Below are 13,936 nucleotides of genomic sequence, written 5' to 3'. Positions count from 1 at the left end.
CTGTTTTCTGGGGAAATTAGTAGAGCATGTTTTTTTCACGGATACTGACGTAGTAACTGAAGTTGTGTTTATGCATTGACAAATATGTATTTTATACCTACTGTGTGCTATGCCTTGGGGGAATGGATAAATGAGTTGACAGCAGGTGTGGACACCAGGGCGCAGCATGGAGCAAGCCCGAAGCTAGCGCTGGAACGGGGGTGGGGGGCGGTTGGCATTTTTAATTAGTAGCTATTGAATTGACTGTAACAAAGTGGTTCTCCTGAGGGTCCTTCACAGCCTTCAGATGTGGTCATTGTATACATTTAACCAGCTGATGTAGCTTCAAAAGTGGTTTTGCCTGATACATTCAGGAAATTCTGCACTAGATGGTCATCTTGCTTGCTTGATAATTGAGTTCTTTATGGAACTAAATGTTTTAAATGTTTTTTTAACTTAATTTAAACATAAATGTTTTAAAATCACATTACCTAGCTTTATAGCATTTCCTCAGATTGGAGACCAGATAGGGTATCCCTTTGTACTGATGGCAGATTTAACATTTTGGTTTTGGCAGAATTATTCCATGAGAAATATAGAAATTTAACTATATGATACTAATACAGAAAGAAAACAACACAAAAAGAAGAAATTAAACTATGAGAAATATAACTTTTTACCTTCTCATCACTTATCCACTCTGAGACTTAAATGAAAGAGATCTTTAGAAGAACGGGTAAAAACCAAGCCAGAACCCTGGTTTGGGTTATTTAATTACCTTAAGACAATTTCTCTAGCTAAACAAATCATTCCACGGCCAGGTACAATTACACGGAATAATGTCTCCTCCGATCAGAAAATTTGTCAGGTCATCTTGTTTTGTTTTTTAGCCACACTTCTTCCGGGGAGATGGACAATGTCATGAAATCAGCCATCCTTCAGCCTTTTTTTTTTTTTTTTAGTGGGGGGGAGGGGTGGAGGGAGAGTATCAAGCAGACTCCACCCAGCATGGAGCCCGACGTGGGGCTCAATCTCACGACCCTGACCTCACGACCTGAGCTGAAATCAAGAGTCGGTCGCCCAACCGACTGAGCCACCCGGGCGCCCCCAGCCTTCGTTCCGACCTGCTCTTTACTTAACACACACGCTAGGGACTGTTAATGAGGAAAGATACTGTCTTTCTGCTTCCACTTAATTAAATTAATTCGATTCAATTCATTCATTCAACAAATATTTATTAAGCACCTACAATAGGCCAGGCACTGTGCTGGGTGCTGGGGATACAACTGTGGACGGGAGAGACATCCTGCCCTCAAGGAGCTTACAGTCTGACGTCGTACGGACAAGCACACAGGTGAGTACAGTGCGGTACACGGCACACGCCGAGATGGGGAGAAACACCAGAGGGCCTCTGAGCGGGCCCGGGGGCCGCGGGCGGGCGGGTTGGCGTGGAGACCTTCCTGGGGCAGGTACGGTGCGATCTGGTGCTGAAGGATGAGTCCAAGTTAGTCAGGGAAAGAGACCGGGGGAAGTGACAGCCCAAGGAAAGAGTAAATGCCCGTCCCGTGTGCGGCGGGGGAGGCTGGGCCCGGGGCGGATGCCACGGGAGGGAGCAGTAGGGACCAGGTCACGGAGGGACCCATGTGCTCTGCCTCAGAGCTTGGGCCTTTTCCTGAGGGGCCCGTGCGTGAGTCATGGGACCTGCGCTTTTAGAGGTGGCTCTTTACTGTAGCGCAGAGATCGCGGGGGGATGGCAATCTCCAGATGGAAGCAAGCGGGTGGGTCCTTCACCTCCTCCAGCTTTACCTTCCGGGATGTGGCAGGCCCGGACACGCGCCGCGCTGGACCCCGGCTCGCCCCTAAGGCGCTCCACGCTTCTCCACCGGTGGAAACGGAACTCGTCCTTCAAGGCCACACTTCCAAAGTCATCCTAACTTGTGCTTTCTGCCAAGATCTCTAGTCGTGTGATGGCTAGCTGTACTCTAGTACTCATTTATTATTTCAAAGGATCCAAACCTTCCTTTGAACCACGTTAATTTAATCCATACATAACAGAAGGTGGGTTTGGGAAATAAACACGGGTATAATTTTCTTCACCATTTCCAGTTGAAAAAACAAGGACAAATTCTTCTTCTTCTTTTTTTTTGTCTACCACAAATTACTATTCGTGCCTTCAAGTGATTTAAACGGAACAAGGGGAATGGGGGCGGGGAGAAACCCAAGAGACACATTATTTTATGCAGCAAAATACAGTCAAGTAAAATTTCAACACGCGATTACAGGTATGTTGCTGTTAATGACAACAGATCGTTCCCCAATTCAAACACGTCATCTGTGACAATTTCACCTGCTCACAAGGCAAACACCTGTAAAAGTGGGTAAGCTTATTATGCAGAAATAAGAGCTAGCTACATGTTCCAATATGGCCCACACTTGACTTCTATAATCCCTCCTACATAGTCTTGTAATTTCTCAAATAACTTTTATTAACGATAAAAACAAACTTTAAGCTCTGTAGATATTGTAAGAATGTCCGCAGTTTTATTCTTTTGGTGGGTACAAAAACCACAATTTTGTACACAGAACAAGATTATAAATAAGATCGATACCATGAGTGACCCGTAGTCTCTTTTGATTCTACATCGCAGACTGACGATTTCACGGTAACGCTGTCTTCGTTTGTGTTTGTGTTCCGGGTAGTGAGACAAACGCGACCTGGGGACATCGACTATGTGACAGAGCGTAGGTTACTGCAACAAGGAGATGACCGACTTTTATAAAAAAAAAAAGTCTCTAAAGTTTATTACAGTGATGGCATATCAATTATTGCAATGTATTTTTCCCTAAGATGGTTAGAAAAAAGAATTGTGTTGTCCTCTACTGAATTTACGTCAGTTAAAAAGCAAGCATGTTTCAGTATTTGTTTTCTCCAAAGTATGTGTAAATACTTCCTTTAAATTTTTTCACAGGATTTACATGAGTGTTGATTATTTTCCGATCACAGTTTCGTGCTGTGTTTTCTCAGCTGGAGTCTCCCACGGACCACGTGGGTGTTCTGGAGACGAACGTTAGCATGTTCACTGACTTCTCTAGCTAGTTTATCCCTTGCGGTGAAGACAGGCCTTTCTGAGCAAGAACTTCACAGTTTGATGCGCTAACTCGCAAGTCTGATTAGTTTTTAAGTCCACTCGAGTGAAATCTGTTGCTGTTAATACGCCCATCCCAGCTCCCTCCCCACCCTCCCGCTCCCCGAAAAAACCTAAATTGTGAGTTTTCCTGATAGAAAATCTGAGTTTGGGTTTCCGAGCTGAGCTCATGCACGCGTTGCTGCTGCGGAACGGGGAGCATCAGGACGCACAGCCCGCTCTGGCCAGAGGCCTGGTCCAGGGCACCTGCTCGGCGCGCCCCGGGCCGCGCTCCCGTCGGTCACCAACACAGTTTGATTAAGGCACTCGATTATGTTTTTGGTTTTTATGGTAGGTCCGATGCAATGACAGCCAATCCTGAACTTTGTCTAATTGTAGTTCCCGTGTGTACAGCCTTGGGGCAGTCGGGCGTCAGAACGCGGCCGTTCTCACCTACACTCCCAGTGATGGATAATCTGGCTTTGTTTCTTATGGCTTCAGAAAAGGTCAGCTGGGTGCATGGAAAGGAAACAGAAAGAGTGTGGACTGTTACAATGTTTCTGCTTCTGCGACAAAAGGCGACACAACAAACACCAAGATATCAATAATTAGACATCTGCATTTTTTCCAATGTTCTTTTGGTCGTGTGAAAACTGCGCATTATGGGAAAGGGAAGCTCAACTATAGCGAAGAATAAATCGGGCTGGAGTTTGTGGTCCTACCTGTTTCAGAACTAATTTGGAAATCGTCACACTAGGTTTTGTTCGGCAAGTCTGGGCGGGACACAGCCTTCGCCTTGCGGTCCTTTACACCCTGGTACTTCTGGGCCAGCTTAAAATTCTCCTCTAGGTGGACAACGTTTCTAATTGAGCCTCTTGCTCTTGCCAGGAAATGTCTTTACAGCGCGGGCGTTATCCTCAAAACTGTGATGAGTTGTCTAAACAAACTGCGGACTATTCATGACAGATCTTCCGGCCTGCGGAACACAGATCTATCCGAAGACACCTTCATTCATTCACACCGGGGGTAGACATGACCCAGAAGAGCACAGTGAGTGACGGGCCTACTCTGGAAGCTGACTGATGTTCTCGGAGGCTCTCAGTGTTTCACGGGGGGTGCACTGAAAGGGAGTATGTTTCAATTCCTCACTGCTGGGGAACCTCCCAGACTGAGATGTTAAGGGGTCAGGTCTCCGAAATCCTCGTTAAATTCCTGTTCTCTGTCAGGTTAAGTCAGGAGCAGATAACAGTATTACACAGAAGAGAGACAGGCAGTGTTTTTATGTAAATCTAATTACTGCTGGTTCATTTGCCTTCACATTTTTTTCTAGTAACTGAATTTTAATGTTAACTCAAGAGGAAAATAAGGCAAACGAGATACTGTCTAAGTCTGCTATGCATAGATCATTTATTTCTCGTAACTCAAAATATATCTTAATTCCCTGTGGCGAATTTAGGTTTACCTAATTCTTTAGGAATTCCATCCCTATATTTACTCTGCTCTGGGACTTAAGTATTAGAGTCACGATATATTAAATAATGAAATTAGTGATAGGAGTAGAAAATGGTATAATGTAAAGGTTTAGAGATCAAATACCCTGATAAAGTCAAACTGCTAGTTAATGACTTATCTATGATAAAAACCAAGGTCATTATCATAGTTTTTCTTTAGTGAATAGTCTCAAAAAAATTAGAAATCAGGATGCAATCTCTACAGAACTACTCATCACTAAATTAAATGAACCAGAACCAAAGTTTGAATTTTTTTCCTCAGATTCACTTTCAACATTTAATATTAAATAAAATAATTATTTTTTAAAACCTACTGGTTTTGTTTTGTTTTGTTTTGAAGAAGAAATATAATTAACAAAAGCATTGTAATTTTTGGAAGGGATTTTTTTTTCAGAAGGCTCTTGCTATAAAATTTGTGTTTCCTTTCTTTTCTTGATTGCCTTTGTGAAGAAAGGAAAATACCCCAAACAGGAACCATGTGCTCTCAAGTAATCTTTCCTTCTCTGTAGATGAATGCAACTGAGTGTAATAGTTAATAAATCTTTGACAGCTCCTATTTTCTCTTAAAATCTTAGCATTATTATTTCTTATATTTCTATCTCCTGCTTCTTCCTTAAAATATCATCTCTATTCAGCTTTGCTGTGAACCCACTGAGGCTGCTCAAATTCTTATAAATTTACACGTGGTCTGGGTCTGTTTAGATTGTTGAGGCTAAAGGCTAGGACCATACGTGTTCCCATGAGGGATAATCATTTTTAGAGTAAATATTCTCTATATTGAAGGTTTCAGGTTTTGTTTTCGGCATTCTAGGACAGTATTATTTAGATCATCAAAAATTTGGGTAATTGTGGCCAACAGAGCTTTTGAAAGGAAAAAGCCATCTTGTACGAGAGTACAGTAACAGTTGTCAAGTCTTCTTAGGTGCACATCATTTCATTTACCCTGAATGCCATTAAGTCTTTTTAAAAGTCATGGACAGGAATGCTTTGTATTTTATTTGAAATTTATCGTCTTAGAAGTTTAACCCCAACTGTAGAGGCAATTCATGTGATACGCTGTAATGCCAGGTTCGGACTCCAAAAACATTATTACATGTGAACTATATGTACATAACCTGGGAATTTATATCTCTTTAGCAACTTCCCAGATTTTGGTAATTAACTGGCATCCATGAGTGTTTGTTTCTAGAATTTTCTAATATTCTTTTTCTTTTCTTTGCAACCTTACCCTTGGACCTTGCTGATGATTGGGATGCTTTTGCTTTGCCAAAGAAAAATCAGTTTTAATGACTTGTAAGAAAAAACAAAAACAAAAACAAAAAACCAAAAAAAAACCCAAACCAAACCAAAACAAAACAAAAAAGCCCCCTTTTTTAAGACATAAAATTCATTCCAGAATAAAATCCAAATAACTGACTCTGAAAACCTGTCACATATTGTTTTTCTCAGTTTGAGAAAATCTCTCAACTGTATAATTATTAAGATAACAGCATTTGTATAATGGTCAAGAGACCTTGAAAGTTTCCTTGTTTTTGTTTTGCTATCAGAAGACATGCTCAAAACATTCTGATCTGAGTGAACTGTAGGGTCTTGTTCTTAATTCTTTTACACAAAATTGGGAAAGAGCCATGTGGGGCTTATCTATGTATAGTTATACTCAGTAATCCATTGATTTCTAGATTATGGATAGAAGCAACTAGATCTTTGTAAAAGGGAATGACTTTTGTTCTTTGTTTTAAGACATTAACAAAGTGTTTCGATAGCTTTTATAACCACAAATATAAAAAACAAGCGTTATTTACCTGGCATAACCTCAGATGTACATCTTATGAAAATTATATTGGGTTTTTGACTCTCGGGTACATCAAGCACTGAATGTCTCTTGTGGGTTCAAAGCCTCATTTATCATTGTCATCAGAGTGAGCAGCCCATTCAGTTGACTATTATATATAATTTTAGAAAATGGGTCTTAGAGACCGGATTTTAGGAAAAGCAGTAACAAATGCTTTCAGATCTTATTTTAAAACCACTTTCTATCATTCGAGGAATAAAAGTAGTGGACACTTAGATTCTTAAAAAATTATCTCCATTTCCTACATTTCACTGAATATTTACCATGTTTTACTGTGACACAGTGGGAGGATATGAGTAAGTGCGGCTGCTCTGGCCTACTTAAAAACAATTGAAATGGAAAAAAAAAAAGGGCATAATAATTCACTGCAATTTTTATCTTTTCCTGTGTCCCCCTGAAGAACACATGCATTGCTGACATCTTTGATGGGGAAACTGCCGTCTTGCCTAAAATGCATATCCACCTTAGTGATACTGTGAAGGTGAAAGTTGAAATTCATCTAAATAAATATGAATTGGAGTCAATATTCTGACAATCACTTCTATCTAAAGGTCTGGCTCAAGGTACTGTCAGATGAGCAAACAGCAGGGTTTGGTTCTTAAAAAAATATAGAATGATGGTTAATGTGAAACAGAATAGGAGCCAAAATTCTCCGAGCCCTTACTATGTGCTTGGAGTTGGTTCTCAGAAAATACATAATCATATCAAAATAGGCAACCGTCTAAGCTTTGATCGCTTGAAATGGTTTTATGCTGATTTTGTGAGTTCTCCTAAAATTGGATTGTTCCAAGTAGATTAGCCTGCTACATGGACAAGGAAACCCAGAACTAATTTCCATTTTCTCCCAAATTTCGAATAGGATATACTGTTCAGATCATTTTGCAGAGCAATCCTGGGGGTTTGATTTTGTCTTTCTGACCCTTTCAATGCAGATATCTATTGGCAACATACAGTTTCGAACAGTACATTCGCAGCCAAAGAAAACCGAACCACTTTGCACTGAAGTTTTTCAAAAATATAAAAGCTGTAATCAGAAGCAAGCAACGTCACCACTGGACAGACAGGTCACAACACTGCAGTTACAGGATGCAGCACCCCCTCACTGTAGTAAGCCCTAAGTCCTACCCCTAAATTTTAATACTTTCGGTTCCATATACGTTGTAACCTTCTCTATAGGTTGCTAAATTCTGGGTATTCTGCGAGGAAGTTGGGTTAAAAGTCTGTGCACTCTTTGCCACCTTCATTCTCTTCGCCTCTGCCCTGGACTTGTAACAGAACTCCATCAAAGCCACCAGCATAGCCAAGCCCAAGCCGCCGACCAGAATGTAGAAGACGCCGGCTACGTTGCTCAGGCTCAAGGCGCTCGTCTTGTCCTGGGGGAGATAAAGACATCGCAGTTAACTGCGGAAATGTCACGTCCAGAAGGCAAAAGAACACACGAAATCCAAACAGCTAATTAAAGCAAATGCCTAATGCAACCTGAAATTATTTACATGTATAAATCACTGATGGAGGTTTATGGATTTAAGCATAAAGCTTCCAACTCTCAGGAGAAGTGAAATTATGATGATTACCAATAAAACTGTGTGTAATTACATTCAATAAAATTTGTAACGTTTTATCATTATTAAATATGCAGCGAAAACCACTATACCTAGCCATATAAAAGCATTTATATATTTACACAGGGTGGCAGAAGTGGGCTTATTATTTAAGTTTGAAAATGGCATATTTAAAACCCAGTTACATGGGAAGGGGATGTCTTTTGGCTTTCCTGCTATTCCATATACTTTCAATGTTTGAAATTTCTCTTGTATAAATCTCACTTCACATTTCCTACTTAAGGAACTAAGTTTCGTTGTTTTTTTTTAGCTAACAGTTTCACATTTTCTTCACTGTTGCTTTACCAAATATATGTAAATAATGTGCTAGGGTACACATTATTTGTTCTTTCAGTCATAGGTGTATGGGAGATCTTCCAGAAAGTGTCACTTTTACATATTATATACTATTTAGGAATAATTATGTATGCATCGCATTTAGGTAACTTTTTAAAAATGACTTAAAAATATACAAATTACCATGGTTAATTGAGACATAAATTATTTTCGTATGGACAAATTTATGATTATTTTTACTGATTTAAAAATAAGATTCCATTCCCAGTTAAAAATACTTAATCAGTTAATAGTTTAGACATATTATTCTCCAGAGCTTTAGCATACATATTATCTCATAATAAATTTGGAAATAGTCAAGCATATGATTGGAAAATACTAAAATTGTAACAAGACTTCAGAATTTTTTCATAAATTGGAAATACGTATATTACATAACAAGATTTGAGAGAGTATTTTGGATAGACTCCCTGTAGGATGCCCTGTGGCCATCATCTTCCCAGCTGTAGGTTTTGTACAAAATGTGATCCAGACACTTAGTTTTATTAGCAGAGTATTGAATTCAAAAGACGTACTATGTACACTGTCCAATTAGCCATGACATTAGCTGATTGGGCCAAAATTTAGGGTCACTTCATTTCTAAAATCATCGCTCATTAAATATTTATGCTTCTGTGGCTTGACACAGGGATTTGAGATAAGTATTTCATTATTTGGCCAAGCTTGTCTCATTCCACTCTGGTTCAAAGGCAGGAAAAAACTGATTAAAACGTAGGGATAAGCCCAGAAAAGGTATCAAGTGACATTACTTGGTCTCATTCTTAAGTGAATGGAGACTCTCCTATTTAAGCCATTTATTTGTTTCATGTCTTAGAATAACTAATATTTTTTTCTTTTAAAGAAGATAAAGAAAAAAAATAAAAGAAGATTTCAAGAATCCTCAACTCCTTTCGGGCACTTGTTACATTCTATGAATTTGCGCAGGTAATTAGATTCACTGATATATTGTTACATTTTTTCCTTTAGAATGGAAACATAACTGTTTGTAACCCTTTTTATTTGTACTCAGTGGAATCAGGTCTCTAGATCTCTGCATTGCACCAAGAAGAATTCACGAATGAGAGATCTTAACTTGAGATATTATCCGTAAATGCTGATCTACTAAGAGCACTTCGGTAGAACCGAATCGGAAAGTCCACTGCGCATCCGTCGGCACAGAACTATAACCGGGCCTCTTCAAACTAAAGTGGAATGCTTGGCAACGTAGTGACAAAAGACTGAACTTCTGAATGCCACAGGGTGAATATTTAGGATCCTCCTCTGGATGGCTACCGGACAATTCCCCACTTCTGTTTTGAGAGGGCATCAGCTCCTGAAACAATGGGTTCCGTGGCCTTCGCCTCCGAAACAAGCGCAACCCTAACCAAGAAGCGCTACTCGCGCTAGTGGTACGTGAGTCTGAGGGTCACAGAAGGAATTTTATTCGTGTATGTGCTTCTGCGGTTAATTTGAGTTGTAACCCAAGCCTGAGCAGTGGGGGTGTGGGCTGCAATTTTCTGAGAAGGCGGGTGAGTGGGTCGGCGCCCTGTGACAACCGCTCGCGGGCCCTGTGAGCACAAGACGAGGCCCCGGAGTGTGACGACTAACCTTGCTTCCGGAGTCCTTGGGTCCACATTCACCTTTATCGTACCACCACTTGTTTTTCAGCTTGTCTAAGACGCCTGCCTCACTGAGTTTCAAAACGGCAAGGTTTACAGGAGTTCTTCACGTGGAAAATAACATAAATAACATTATATATGTTATTTTATGTTATTCAAGTCAAACTACATTAGAATCGCAAGGCAAAGTGACAGAGCAGAGGCCACAGGAGGTGCTAAGTCTCGTGCGGGAGGCCCAGGTGGAGAACCAGACCTACGACTGGGGCCTGCTCCATCGCTTTAGGTAACAGGTGCATACTGCTAGGGAGGATCGTAAATAAAACGTATGCAATTACTGTGAACCCAAAACTATTGGCCTGGGTTCCATTGCTGGAGCGTTTACGAGGTTCCCAGCACAGCGGTGGAAGTCATTCGAGATCCACAAGCTCCTTGTGTTCCCCCCACTTTCGAAATGAATGGCAGTGGCCGCAGATGGACAGACTGGCATGCAGAGAAGCTGGCTCGGACCGGTTTGGGTTCTCCCCTACACTGTGATTCAGTTGGTGTAATTTTACTCTCTGCTATAAAAGTACGTCTACACGGACTCCTTAACCATGCTCATCCAGGACTAACTGGAAGAGAAGGAGGGTGTGGGAGTTACTGACAAAGGGTCCAGGAAGGTCCTTAGGAGACAGATTATGTGAGTCATGAGAGGATAAGCCCATGCTGACACTCTCCTCAGTTGCGGTATTTAACCTGAATAATAGCACTATCTATCTATCTATCTCGAGTCTATCACATTAATATGCTGTGCATACAAATGGAAGTGACTCTAATGTACTCCACGGACGCTTCCTAGCAGGTACATGACAGGCTCGGGGAAACCGAGATTTTTAGGAACAAACTCCCGTCCTATAAAATCCCACTTTTCTTTTCTACCATATTTGAGTCCTTCAGTACTTGATGTTATATAAGGAGTCTCAAGGAGGAAAAGGCCAGTCATCAGTCAGTCTCAATGTTCTGAGGAATCGAAGAACTCCCCCGGTTTTCATTCCTACGTTAACACCTTTGTGTGTATAAAATAAAAGTCCGAGAGGATGGATGGGGAGCAGTAAGCCCTGACATCTCTTGTTGTTACTGTTTCCGTGCTTGGTTGGTTTCTGTTTCTTTTTGCTTTTACAAATACTCGGAGAGAGACTCATTGAATTTCTCTGGACATTTCTAAGCTGCCACGATTATTTTGTCTGGCTCTCTCCCCCAACACCTCACTTCTTCTAGGAAATATTGAGTGCATTTGGAGAGACACAGCACGCATTGATTTGACTGCCAGGGGATTAATTCCATAAACTTATCTGCACATCTAGGCAATGCAGTAATAATAATGGTGATAATGCTAGTTAACCCTGACGGAACCCTTCCTAGGTACCAGGAGCTGTTGGAAGCATTTTACATGTTTGGATACTATGATCACCTGCATTTTACAAATGAGGAAACCAAGGCACGGAGAGATTAAATCATCTAGCCACACAGCTAGGAAGTAGCTGAATCAGGGTTTGTAATAGTGTGACTTCAGCTTGTGCAATTAAAAACATTCACAACGGAAGACTCGGGAAATGGGAGTTTCTGGTTAATTGAGTTTTCTGATTAGCCGTTAAGCCAAAAGTCTCTTTTTTCTTGTTATGTTGTTGTACTGTTAGTTCTGAAAAAAGTTTCTAAGATATAAGTTTTTTAACTGTTTTCTCAATACGATTTAATTTTTTGTATCTATGTTGTAATGTCTTAACAAGGCTCATTGTTCCATTTAAGAAGTAATATGCATTTGCCACATTCCTAGAAAACTACATCGTGTTTTGGAACAAAATCTAGTATGAGCATGATTTAACACTTTCTACTAAACACTGAGTTTGGGGATGGAGCAGGATGAAGATTTTGGTAAACTGTGGTGCTTGGTGAATCTGGTCCCAAATGTGGGTTTTACTATCTATACACCCCGACCCCCATTCATGACGTGATTATTACAAAACCCCACCCCAGGCTGGTGGGTGAGTTGTGGACTGCTTGGGAACAAAAGCGGTATCTCATTCATCTTTGTAGGACAGTATTTACCAGGGTATCTGACTCAGAGTAGGTGCTCTGCAAGGTTGCTGTATTTAAATTATTTTGAACCCAGAGCAAGCTTTTTCATTTAACTGATACTATAAGAGTTTTGAGGTCCCCAGGCTGCTCACCAAAGCCTCTTTAACACCTACACAGGTGTATTATATGAGCCTACACTGCACTTCTTGAATGGGGTGCTCTGGGAGGAGGACTTCATGCTGAAAAGGGAAGGAAAAAGAAAGCAGAGTTTCCTTCCAGTTTCTTCTAGAAGGGATGTCCTTAAGGTCCCACTTTGCCTTTCTCCCTTCACTTCTCCCCTTGCCTCTTTGGTCCTTCTGCTAGTCACGGCAGGAGCCTGGTTTTAGAGGCCATAAGTAGATTGGAATTTTGAATTTAAGATATTTATTAGGAGCCAAACTTAATGGTTATCTGGTGGAGTATCACGCACTGAGCAAGGAATTCATTATCGGGCAATCGCTGGCTTCTGTTTACCACAGCTTTTCTTTCTGCTTATGAATTCATATTTTTGCTAACAATCCCTTTACTCGTGTGTTGGTTTCTATGGCTATGGTGAAGGGGAGGAGGCCACTTACGACGTGCTTTAAAGTCAGGACTGGCTACCGTCTTCAAAGGGCTAAATTAAAAATGGGTATCTTGTGGTCTAATATAGTTCCTAAAGAAGACGTTATTTGGTAATCACATTTACAAAACGATTTTTATGTGAATATCCACATTCGTGAGGGTGCCTGTTTTTATATACATAGAGGAGAATAGGGTATAAAACAAACAAAAAAATCAGTAATTTTATAGATCATTAATGATTACAGGCGTTACCAAAATTTCCAACTAGAACCAGGACTGAGTAACTCACGTTAAAAACTGGCATAAAATTCTGTGTATGGTTTGTGCTCAGACTAAACTATCAGATTCATCAGAGAGGAAAATGAGTTTGAGACATTGCAATGATATTTTTAAATTGGCTCATTGCCAATTAGTAAACTTTTATTGCTTTATTCACAAGTATGAATTTCTTATGATCATAGATTAGACCACATTGCACGAATATTATTAAAGAAGTAAATTTTCAAAAAAATGGATTTGCATCCTCCAAATCCTGCCTTTCTACTTTATTATTATTTTTTAAGATGCAGGACCCTTTTTCTTACTTCTTTCCTTAAATTTTTACATTTCAGCATGAAGCCTTGGTTGAGGGCGACCGGGTCAGAATGTCATGCTCTGGGAATGGCCCTCAGGGAAGTGGGGATGCTCATTATTTTGTAGCCATGGGCTGTGACTGGAAGCTACCACAGTGATCATGAGCTCCTTGAGAGAAAAGAAAATTCTTTTTCCCCACAAATATGGCATGTTGCCTGCTGAAAGCAGAAATTTAATAATTTGCTGCTGAATGGAAGGCTGGAGAGGTCCCCCCAGGGTTATAATCCTGTGAATGGCAGGTGGGTCACCTGTCTCCTCAAAGGAACCCATTCACTGGGGGCGGGGGGGTGGGGTGGAGGTCGAGCTTTCCATGATTCTCTGCCTTCATTAGGTGAATCACTACTAGAAAACTGAGTTTTCTCCTACCAAGAGTCTGTACTGGAAAGTCAGACAACATTAGATTTCAGCATGCCTGGGCTGGGGCCTCTGAATGTGCATATTCCACCCCCTACACGGAATTGGCATCATTTAATTTCTCTCCTGCCTTGGCCTGATACTCAGCAAAGTCTTAAAAACTAGCTTCTTCTCCAACTGAGCCTTCTCCTCCTTATCTTACCTCTTCTGAGGAAGATCAAGCCCCACGGGAGGGGTGAGGTAACTCTAAAAAGAAAACCAGTCACCC

The 13,936-nt window shown here is 40.7% G+C and overlaps 1 protein-coding gene across 8 annotated transcripts in view; it reads right to left on the bottom strand.

The window, feature by feature from the left end:
• Positions 1 to 1,227: 1,227 nt before the first annotated feature.
• GRIA4 (glutamate ionotropic receptor AMPA type subunit 4) overlaps positions 1,228 to 13,936 on the bottom strand; it is a 578,537-nt gene continuing 565,828 nt past the window's right edge. For 4 of the 8 annotated variants that reach the window (XM_032427877.1, XM_032427876.1, XM_032427875.1 and 1 more), the window contains exons 16-17: positions 7,706 to 7,840; positions 1,228 to 3,615 (exon numbers count right to left, since the gene is read on the bottom strand). In XM_032427877.1, the coding sequence (XP_032283768.1) occupies positions 3,451 to 3,615; positions 7,706 to 7,840 (300 nt within the window). In that variant the 3' untranslated portion in view covers positions 1,228 to 3,450. Of the gene's footprint in view, positions 3,616 to 7,592; positions 7,841 to 10,012; positions 10,128 to 13,936 lie in introns of all 8 variants that reach the window. The other 4 variants (XM_032427867.1, XM_032427870.1, XM_032427871.1 and 1 more) reach the window with 4 other exon arrangements.

The sequence above is a fragment of the Phoca vitulina genome, unplaced genomic scaffold, assembly GCF_004348235.1.
Source record: "Phoca vitulina isolate PV1807 unplaced genomic scaffold, GSC_HSeal_1.0 scaffold38, whole genome shotgun sequence".
NCBI classification, from domain to species: Eukaryota; Metazoa; Chordata; class Mammalia; order Carnivora; family Phocidae; genus Phoca; species Phoca vitulina.
This window is presented reverse-complemented; position numbering and strand designations above follow the sequence as displayed.